General features: G+C 33.5%; 1 protein-coding gene across 1 annotated transcript; it reads right to left on the bottom strand.

The window, feature by feature from the left end:
* Positions 1-2,634: 2,634 nt before the first annotated feature.
* On the bottom strand, positions 2,635-4,672 carry LOC149577397 (uncharacterized). Its single transcript, XM_089833507.1, has 3 exons — positions 4,474-4,672; positions 3,844-4,376; positions 2,635-3,721 (listed from the first exon to the last, which is right to left on the bottom strand). Exons 1-3 carry the CDS (start codon positions 4,637-4,639, stop codon positions 2,879-2,881), a joined length of 1,542 nt encoding a protein of 513 aa, XP_089689633.1. The 5' UTR covers positions 4,640-4,672; the 3' UTR covers positions 2,635-2,878.
* Between the last annotated feature and the right edge of the window lie 7,256 nt (positions 4,673-11,928).

Raw genomic sequence — 11,928 nt, 5'->3', positions numbered from 1 at the left:
TGCTAAATGCTAAAGCCTAGTACTAACCCTAATTGATAAACACTAGTTTGTAGTCCTAACCTCCAACCATGATCTTAACCCTAATCACAGTCACAATCCTAAATAATAGCCCTAACCATAATCCTAACTCTAACCCTAAACCTTAACTAAAATAATTATCCAAACCCTAACCCTAACCACTATCAAAACCCTAACCTAACCATTAATCATTATTTTTATGTACAATAAATCCTTACCCTAATCATAATCCTACTCTTAAACCCTAAAAACTAAACCCTAATCTAATTCTAAACTTAAAGTTCAATCCTAATTCTAACCCTTATAATAATCCTAATCCTACCCTAATATTAAGCTCTTTTAAGCATAAACCAAAAAAGAAAAACATGACTATAACCATAATTAAGCTTTTATAGGCTCCCAAGATATACTTCGCTCAAAGATAATAAAAAATTGGGTGACCTAATCAATTAAACCCTAACCCTTACAGTAAACTAATTGAACTATCACCCTAATTTTGAACCTAATTGAACCTTGACTTATATAAAATTCAAACAAGATTATCCTAATTGTAAAGTACATTATTAAGTTTAAGATATAAACATATAAAATCTACCTTATATCCTAAATGATAGTATCATATTTAATATATAAACATATATGAATCCAAATACTAACCCTAATCTACCCAACTTTAAATTGAACCTACAACTTAACCCTAGCCCTTATAGAATGAAATTATAGTCCTAATTTTTAACTCTAATCATAACTATGATGTAAACTCTAACTCTAATGATAATCCTTATCCCAATCCCTTAAGCCCAACCTTAATCAAAACCCCAACTCTTATCATGATAATACTAACATTAAGTAAATCCTCATTCCAACCATAATGCTAGACCCAAACCTAATTCTATACCTTAATTATATTAGAAACTTAATTATAACCTTAATCAAATTAATTTGTTCAATGTGGTATGTACGGTGCCAATACTACTAGCTAATATATATTCTATATGTAAAATACGTTGAGATGCATCGAAATGTAGAATTCTTTCATTATTCACTCTTAATATGCATTAATAAAATTCAACGCTTCGATGCATCTTGACTATTTTACATATAGAGTATATATTAGCTAGTTATAGATATATTCTTAGTTAATATAGTTTATGTTATGCATGAAGATTAATAAATAAGATTTAAATTTCACTTTCCGAGCAAGTTACTTTTGCTTTAGGCTTTCATTGTCGCTTAAATAATTAAAGGTCATTTTCGCTTTATTCTTTACTTGACATTTCTTTCGAATCGCGTGTAGATTTGATAATGTACAACATTATGTGGACTCCGAGGACATTGCTTTTTCTTTTGTGGAGAACATTTCGTTATGCCCTTCATTATTTATTCCTTTCATTTGCTGCTATGTGTTAAGTTTTACTTTCTGAATTGACCATGGAGAAACAAATGCTAAAGTGAATAAATTACATTTTATTTTCCCAAAGCACATTTTCCGTATTGCCTAATCTTTGCTCTCACATTAAGGAAAAGAAAATACTTTATGGAATGAGAATATTTGTTTCCTGTATTTTTGCAATCAGACTCCACAACCACACCCTTTCATATAACTAGCATTTGTTAAGGCATTCCAATGTATATATAAATAGTTTGATGATTATTCATTGGGAAAATCATACAATTCATTATTTTTATATTTTTGAATTTAATATAACATTTGATGATAGAATAAATTATTTCTAAGTTTGAAATAATTTATTTAAATAAGTTAGATGAAAGATTATAAATAAAAATAAATTATCATTAAATTATTATTTTTTGTAGACTTATAATCTTTATTATACTAAAATTTTAAGAAGCATGTAATATAATAAATTATGATTATAATGTATTTTATATTTCTTATTATATGTGTATGTGAGTGTATGTATACATATACATATATTCACATATGGAAAGTGTTTCTTGGAATATGATATCAATAAGTATGGTAAATTTTAATCTTAATTAAATTTGACGTGCATAAAAGATGCATTAGTTTACTTATCAATTATCTATTTTTTGTTTATATTTTTTTAAAATACAATAATAAATTGCGTACATTGTAAACATATTTTTGTTTAAAAATAATTAAATAAAATTAGCTATTACTTTAGACGTGGAGAAAAGATTAAAAGATAATATAAATTGTCTAAAAACAAGAAGAAAATATGGAGATATATTATTAAGTATGTCTCAAATAAATATTTATACATATTTACAATAATGAATAATTTTATACTTGTCCCTTAGTTTGTAATGGTACCATTAAAACGCATGGAAGGTCAAATATGATTTTTTTAGTTTATTTTTTAAATATAAGATTGTAGTAGATGGATATAATTGGCATGTCATTTCAAAAACAATATTGTTTGTGTAACAAAGATCTTAACAGAAGTAATAGTCTTAATAGCGAACTAATAAATTAAAATCAATTATAAGCGACTTACAATGATTTAAACACGATTCAAACAAAACATTTAAATCAAAACCAAATGTCATTTACTTAATTAAAACGTCATGAATTCCACAAAATCAGCATACCATACACAAAAAATTGTTGATTTATTTTATACCCGTAAATTCAATCAAAATTAGCCAGCATGTATATTTCAATGAAAAATAGATAACCTATTATCCAATTACATTTATTCGTACTCAAAGATGACTTTAATATATAATTGCTCTATTAAAATGTGAAAGCTAAAAAGAAATTAAGAAATTTGGGACCATATAACTGGCCGTATAGTTTAACATGGATTGACGCGCCCATACCTTACTACAATGGGCACTGTGGGGACGAGAGAGTTGTATCCATGTTCATCTTCTAGGATGCTATACCACTGAGCTTGACATTCCCAATGATTAATTCATCGGAAAATCTCTCAGCTAAACGGTAAAGATCCAGAAGCCCACAACGTTCAGCCCAATTCCATAAACCTTCAGCAATCTCATCGAGAATACACGATCCACCACACAGGCGGTTGAATCTGGCCCGCTTCACCCCAATGTGCAGCCCTAGGGCACAAGTTAAAAGACCACCACTAACAGCCAAAAAAATGAGATATCCTACGATCGCCCAAGAGAAGGTTTGAACCTTACGCGCCAGCATGGCGTAGACTGCAGCCATAAACCCATAAGAGGTGAATCCCAAGCTACAGCAAGTTACCATAGTGTTTACAGACATGAACAACATCTTGTTGCCTGTGCTAAAATCAATGCTCGTCTCCCACATGATGCAAACAAAGAGTGCTTGAAAGAAGGCTATGCAATTGAAAATAACGAAGAGCTTAAACGAAAAGGAGGACATAAGAATAGGGCTCCCTTGAAACTTCTCTTTTTTATTGTCCGAATCAAAACCGCCTGGAACAGTGAATGCAGCCGCGCATGTCAGTGTAGCCAAAAGCGCTGCCACAACTAGTTCTGCATTGCGTCTCTCTTCATAGGTTTTTTTAATGAGTAACCTTGCCTTTTCGTTCTTTCTGTGGCTGGCCTTCGGCGTACAGTACATGAATGGCTTTGGCCTTCTACCATAGTTTGACAGCTCTCTTATAATCCTGAAAGATTCATCGTACTCAGTGACTTCTCTTGCAATTTCAAATGGTGTTTTGTCCTCGCTGTTTCGGGTAAGCTTGCCCATCCCGGGCACTTTCAGCAACAAATTCACCATCTACAACGCAAAAGATGGAAAAAGAAATCAAAGAGGGACAATTAGAGCCCTTCAAAACGAACAGATCAGTAAAACTCCAAAACATTATGAATAGTGAGCATCAAACCCTAGAAGAATCTTACGTGGCCATATTTGTTCCTTGCTGCAATGTGCAAAGGGGCGTCCCCTTGCCGAACAATTGGGTAGTCATGTCGCTGATCTCCTACATGAATTGGCAGATTAGTAGGAGGACTACCGGGTGGGCTTGTTGGATAATTTATTTGAGGGGGAGAATTTGGGGCAGGTTGGTAAGGCTGATTGATAAGACTTGACAAGTCTACCTTTCTCTTAATTAAATATCTAACAAGCTTGAGCTGGTTAAGCTCTACAATACAGTGCAGGCCGTTTGATGTGCAAGTTATTAAGATTTCCATGGCTTCTTCGAACCCCAAAGTGACTGCCAATTTTAGCGGAGTTTCGCTTTCTCTATTTGCACAATCACACAAACTGGAGTCGAGGCGTACTAACAATTTTATCAGATCTACGCGATCTTTCAACGGTTCCTCGCGATCATTCCTTAGCGCCAAATGCAAAGCCGTGTTGCCTTGGTTGTCCACCCTTTTTATCAATTCCCCGAAGTCTGTCGATAACTTTGCTGCTAACACCTCTAAAATATCTGTGTTGATTATGAATGGACGAGTTAAGCGGGAAAATCGAGTAGAAAAGAGCTGTTTTTTTAACTTATTAGAAAGAAATAATGGGTACAGAATAACCTGCATTTCCTGCCAATGCTGCTGCATGTATGCATGTTTTGTTGTCTGGCGTCCTCCATTCATTTAAGCTGGATGCATTGCTATTCCTCACCAGGCGTTTTGCAGTCGTTATATCACCATTTGCACAAGCTTGAAAGAAAGCCGTTTGATTAGTTATGGTGGACATACTACCAAGAGTAACTTCTCTTTAGGCTGTCCGCTGTTAATTCAACTTGGTTATTTGTTTCTATGTACATACCATTAAGTTCGACTTGACAGAACGTTACGTCATTCTATTATTCCACAGTCACATCATTCCAGTACACGACTGTTGTCCATCACAAGACTGCCTCATGTTTTAACTTATCCATAAAATTGGATTAACCCATACCATATATGGCTATACATGAATGTTGAGATTTAAACATATGTAGCTTGAATTGCTGGCCATACAAATCGTAACCCATGCATGCCATCCCTACCACTTTTGAAAACGAAATTTGCAAAATTTTAAGCAATTCCGGCTAAGATCCTATGTTCTAGTGTAAGTGCATAGAGTAGTTTGGAGTGTAACTTTGGAGTAGTGGAGGAATTTATGTGTGATTGGATAAAATCCTTGGCAGACTTCAACTTGTGCTCTCCGCATTGTCCGGAGCGCATTTTTCTTGTTAAGAGGGATTTTGTCCAAGTCGAATGAATCGAGGACACTCTTTCTAAGACAATCTTTTTTTTCACTTGCATGCATTCCAATGCATTTCATAAAATTTTCATGATAATAGAATCATTGATGTGAAATATCCAATTGTTTCTAACTTGTTGGTGAAAAGTTCAAAACATTGAAAAGTGTGAAAAATCGTGAAAATTTAGAAAACGTGAAAATCCAAGACATCCTAAACATTCCAAAGGGTGAGAAATTTGGAATCCAAATGATAGAAGTTTGGGAAATTTTTAAAACTCAAGAAATTTTCAGATGATGAAAATCCAAAATCAAGCAAAAAGTCCTCAAAGTGTGAAAAATCATGAATAGTTGAAATATTTGGAAAAATAAAAAAAATCTCAAATTTAAAAATTAGAAAAGAAACCAATGGACATCGTAAAAGAAAAAGAATGGAAAATTGTTCATAAATGGAAAAGTTAGATTAAAAGAAAAATTTAAAAAAATTTTATTTCAAGGAGATTTTTTGGATTTATATGGGAAATTAAATATTAATTTTATTGATATTTAATTTGGTTGTTTTAAAGAATAATCCAAAAAATAAATATTGGAGAAAACTTGGAAAGAAATTTGAGTTTTTCATTAAAGCATGGAAATTAATTAAATATTGATTTTAATTGATATTTAATTAATAAAAAAATTCAAAAAATCAAAAATGGGATAAATGAAGACTTAGCTTCATCCTAAAGCTAAAAGCATCAATAATGAGAACTTCCTGAAACAAACATAAAAAGCAACAAGTGGCACAAAAAGATGGAAACCTTGGTGGCTAAGTAAAGAAATTATCTAATTTTAGCCTATAGCTTTAAATGCATATTTTTTGAGGGATAATTTATATAATAAACTATTTCATTCATTCCTTCTCACACAAAAATTTGAAGAGAAAATTGAGAATAGGAATGAAGTTCAAAGAGTTTGAAAGACAATTTTTGGAGAAATTTCTAAAATCATTGACGAGTTTTCTAAGAATTCGTGATGGAAGATCTTGAATTTTATCATAACATTTTCAGTGAGTTTTGAAAAATTACACGTTTCTTGTGGAAATATTGAAAAATGAATCCTGAGAAGAATACAAAAATTTTGGAAAAAAATCCAAAATCTTTGTCTTTTGGACAAATTGTATCTACTTTTTATGCTTTCTCTACATATTCCTATGTGTGGACATTTTCTATTTTGTAGGAAAGAAGAATGGTGGAACCTAGCGAAACAATAGAAACAAGGGGACAATTGATGAAGAATGAAAGGAGAGGATTCTATCCCGAATCTAAAATTATGTCAAAGTGGATAGAAATCAAAGATAAAAGCCTCGATAGCCTTGATTTGAAAGATTTTAATCGTAGAATGTGAGGATACAATGACCATCATCTAATACAACTAGCCACAAGAATTGTGACAAGTGGAATTATTGCTACGACTAGTTTCCCTCCTTATTTTTAGCATCCAGAGTTAATTGTGGAATTTACTAGGCACTATAGTCCTAGGGATAGAACCATCAAGGATTTTGAACAAAATATTCTAGCAGATTTTTCTTTAGCATCCATTTCTAAAATGTTTGGGATTCCTTCTCACCTAAAGATGGTCACAAAAACACAAGAGCAAGCACTCAAAATCTACACCTCCAGAGTTCATTTCTATGAAGAAATAATCAACAAAAGATGGTTGAAAAAGAATAGATTGCATCATTCCAAGATTCCTAAGGAAATATTATGGCTCGACTTACAGAAGGAATATTGTGATATGATCATGATGTCGAGCCACATATTTGGCATGCCTCATTCTTATAGATTTGAATCCTACATGTGGTATTTTGTTGAGCAGGTGATAGAGGAAGGTAATAGAAAAGATTGGGTTGGGCTCATAAGTGACAATCTAAATGAATAGTTGAAGAATCTAGAGCATACAAGGAAATTCTACATGAACTCTTATGTCATCTACATGCTAGCACAGAGATTGAATTGTGATGGACTATGATGCAAAGGACCAATTGGAAGCAGAACCCAACACCTCAAAGTTCATAAATGCTACCCATAGTTGCATTTATATTCAAAGGATAATTACATGAGGATTAATGATACCTTTGCCATGCGCATAGTGACAACACTACAAAAGAGGCTACATATGAGATTGTCAATGTGCGCGATGAAGTTGGTTGAAGATTATGGAACTTGGTTCATTTAGTTCCCCACCTTTTCATACATCTAGGTTTAAGGATTCTCCATGGAGCCATACAAAATTCTCAAGTACCTAGTAGAGAAGATGGTCTTGTTAGAGCTTACTCGACAACTTACAACCTATGACAAGATTCCAAAAAGGGAAGAAGTTGGGAATACAATTCCTAGTTTCCATAGGAGAAGGAAAAATTGAGGTCTGCCCATGTATAAAGGCTATAAAGAGATCATTAGCTAAGCTCCACTTCTTCCATCTTCTACTTTATTTGAAAAGAAATGATTTTGATCCCTATAACAAGATCTCATTAGTAAGAAGATCAAAGTACCAACACAAAGTTCTCCTTGAGAACTTTTGGGAAAATCTAGTGGATGAGAATGAGATTAGAAAGAGGATGCATTCAAGATTACTATTAAACATTATCAGAACATGCAACATATTTAGGGTTCTTGATCAAATAGAGGTGGACCCAACTGTGATGTGAAAGGGATTCAATCTAGAAATGATACCTCAACCATATGATTGGAAAAAGAAAGAGGTTACGGATTTGGAGGCTCTTTGAAAGCTAATATTGGATTTTATGAAGTGGTGGATTGAGTGTAAGCTTGAAAAAATAATTGCACCAACTAATGGATTTACATATAGGTTGCTTGGTCACTGACCACTTAGAGATGAAAGATCAGGAAAAAATATGAAGGGACTATTGAAGAAAGAGGAACTCCATCAAAGGATGTAGGAACCAAGAAAGGGAAAGAGGTATCTCAAGAGAAGCATCCTAGAATTGAGGAGGTCATCCAAGAGCCTCAAAATAAGAAACAGAAACATGGAAATGCTCCCTCTTCTCCAAGTCACACTCTAAGTGTTCAAGAGATAGAAACATTTGAAAGGTAGGAGGTAGAGACAAGCATAAGGAGATTTGAGCAAGAAATTATTTTGGATAGGCGAATATGTAATAGGCTAAGTATAAATGCCTATGAAAAATCCATGGAAGAAAGATGGAGAGATCAAGATATCACTACAAAGGAAAGTCTCGCTCCAATCTTAGAGTGAGAAATGATGAACAATGGAGATGGTCCACTAGAGGAAGAGGCTCTTGTAGTAGCAATACATCTTCTGAATGTTGAAGCTGTAGTTCTTGAAGTAACAATGGATAGTCCAAGGAATGGAGAGGAGATTGACAATCAAGTAGTCCAATGAAAAGAACAATTGGTGATCCCATGGGACCAAAGTATACCCATTCCAAAATGGTTCAGGCAACAAGTTCAATTGAGTCGAGAAAAGGAGGTTGACCTAACAATTAAATTACAAGAATTTTTGGACCAAGAAAACTTATTAGAATAGAAAGAGAAAGCAATAAGATATAATAAATTCATAGGAGGAGAATCGGGGTTGAGAATCTTGCAGATTTCAACTCCCATGGTCGACAAGAGCAAAAATTAGATTGCTCTAGATGAATACCATATTATAGAAATAAATATTGGTTGGGCTTCTTGAGAGAAAATATTAGAATAATTTGATGACTCTACACAAGCTTTGAAGGATAGGTTGAAGAAGGTGGAAGAAGGGTACGAGAAATAGAAAAGAGAAATTAGGGCCTTATGTCAATACATCAATGACTTACCTCATCTTGTAAGAGAATAAGGCCCATCATTTGTCCCTCTAATAGATGTTTCCACTGAAGTGGTAGGTGACATTAACATGTTCGAGCAAATTGCTCAAGTTGCAAAGGTTTGGGTTGAAGGAATTTAGGAGGAAGCCTTCAAACATGCAAAAGAATTAGTGGAAGTGCATAATAGAACATTAGCTATGCTCTTCAGGATCTAGTTCTTGGAGGAATTATGGGTGGATGAACATATTTACCAAGATGAGGTGATTGCTAACATTCAAAATCTAATGGAGACCCCAAAGCAAGAATTGATCGGTGGTCAAGTTATTAGTGAGGGGGATGTCAATGATTTTTTTTTTATGGTATAGTGCAATGATCATAGCTAAGGAAATATTTGAGAGCTTCACCAAGGAATCCACTTGATGGAAGAAGATTGTTGACAACATAGAGCAGGGGATATCCAACATAGTTGCTTCCTTGTTATCAAAGAGATTGTTGGAAGAAGAAATGACAACTGATAGTCTAAAAGTCAAGTTAGAGGAATTATTTTGACTAAATGTATATGAAAGACATGATTTGGAGAACTTCTCCATCTTCTTGAATACAATGCACACTACTCAAGACTTGCTACTAGATTGGAATGAAAGCTTGGGAAAAGTAGAAAGAGAAATTGCAGTTCAAGAATTCAAGCAAGAATCTGCACCAAGCATCAATACAAAGGAGTTGGAAACAATGTTGGATTGATTTTGTGCTTCCAAGTGGGGGAATCAAGGATAGATGCATTTAATGCATAGTGGGTGTCCTTAGTGGTCATTTATTGCATGCCACTCCCTTTTTAAATTGGCATTCATATTGCGCAATTATTACCCACTACAATAATGGATTCCTTGTTGCATTAATATAGATTCCTTTTCTTTGCCCTAACCCTAATTAGGGCCAATGTGGCACAATCTTGGCCATCGATTATTGTAATCATCTAGATTGTCCATTGTAATTGAGGACATATATAAAGGCCTCATTTCTAATTTGTAAAGGGATTTTTAGGAGATCGTTGCTATGAGCTAATGAGTTAATATAGTTTTCATTGAATCTTGGCGAATACTTGATGTGTCTTAGTGCTTGCTTGTCCTCTTGAATTCCTTCAATTAGATTAAGTTTAGCCTAGTTAATGTGTGGTGATTACAATGAAGAATACGATGGTGTATTGATGAACTCCTTTGGTTCATACTTTTGACATTTTAGTAATTCTAACTTGTTGTGCAAAGTTAGCCTGAACCCCTTTCATACATATGTTTAACTTCTATCATTTGCATACATTTTTCTTTATGATGGTGTATGTGGTGGTATGAAAATATTTGGCATAACCCTTGAAGATTGCACCAATTCATGCATAGTGGTAGTATAACTTGGCGAAGCGGAGCTCGGTAAATTGAGGAATTTTTCCACCAGAGTACTATTTATTGTCATCGCTACCCTTAGGATTAGAATAGAATTCCTAAACCCTATCCTATTTTATTCCTACATATTTTGTGAAAAATCCAAAATGTACTTCATTGCACAACCTTAAGATAGCTCCCACATCTAGTATGGCTTGAAATGAATCTAAATAAACACATAAGGCCCCTTGTCATCATCAACAAATCACATCAACCACCGAGCTTATCCACAGTCATGACCTAGCATTAAAGAAACCTTGAAGTCATCATATGATCTTCTAGCAATCTTAGCATACAAGAGACTTTATTAAAAATAGTATAAGATATTTCAATATTTTGTTCTACTATTTGGTGGGTCATAAAACACACATCCACAATACGTATGGAGGGGACCATGATCTATACAAGCATTACAACACAAGAAAGATTGTACATAGGGAGAGGGTCATGATCTCGTAAAAAGAATCTCATTGTAGAATTACAAGACAACAAAGACCATGAAAAAAAAAAGGCTAGACCATCCTATGACCAAAGCTACTTCAAAATATCAAAAACAACAAAAGGAGATTCTAGCTATACAAACCATAGTAAAAAATTTAGTTTAAGTTAACGCTAAAATTACTATTCTTTACCATATCAGTCCAGTTCAAAATATAAAAACAACATATCCTTTGTTTCAAAATAGTTGGAAAACCAAAATGAAACAATTGATATTAAAGCATTAAACCAAAAACAACCCAAAAAGAAGAGCAACAAATAACTACTTATTTGGTTTTTTTAATAGCCTCCAAATTCTTAGTGAGGCAATAAAGGTCCTTTATCTAGATCTCTTGCTCTCCTACTTTGCTTCCGAAGTCATCCATATTATTCTTTCTCTTTTTTTTCATATGCTTCTTAATTTTTCTTCTACTAGTAGTGATGCCAACTACTTAGTGTTGCATCTGGTTGTCAAACATCTTTCAACAAGAATACACCACCATATTCAAATGACCAAGAGAAACTTTCAAAGGGAAAACCTCCTCTAAAATATATTGTATAGTATTACCATTCAACACATTTACCATGAAGAGAATCGAGCGGTGGATGCTCTTGCTAGGTATAGGAATGATATTTTGGGTTTGAGGGACTTGAAAAATATGGATGACCTTGTGGTTTCAATAAAAATTCTTCTAATCAAAGATCAATTTTAATACCATGGAGATGTTACACCTAATGCATACATGATGACTTCTTATTGGTCTGATTAGGTTGGAAACCTTTTGAGAAGGTGGAATAAACAATTTACATTTGAATGTGTTTGTTAAAATTATGAAAACTCTATTGAAAATTTATTACCACCTTTTTCATTTTGGAGAGTTGTGCGGTGTCTAAGGAAAGATACAAAGGGATTTTTTTAGAGATAATAGGATTAGCTTAAGTAATAATGATGCTCAACATAAAATTTTGACATCAATTGGCATAATCCCTTTATGAGGTGGTGTACTAGGTAGAGTAATAACAACTTGTCGATTATGCTTTCTACTTGTGCAAAGATTGCATATGAATCAGGCATC

This window comes from Cupressus sempervirens, chromosome 1 (assembly GCF_028749045.1).
Source record: "Cupressus sempervirens isolate cs-2001-9-10 chromosome 1, ASM2874904v1, whole genome shotgun sequence".
NCBI lineage: Eukaryota > Viridiplantae > Streptophyta > Pinopsida > Cupressales > Cupressaceae > Cupressus > Cupressus sempervirens.
Note: the sequence above shows the minus strand (reverse complement) of the source record. Positions and strands in the feature narration are given on the sequence as shown.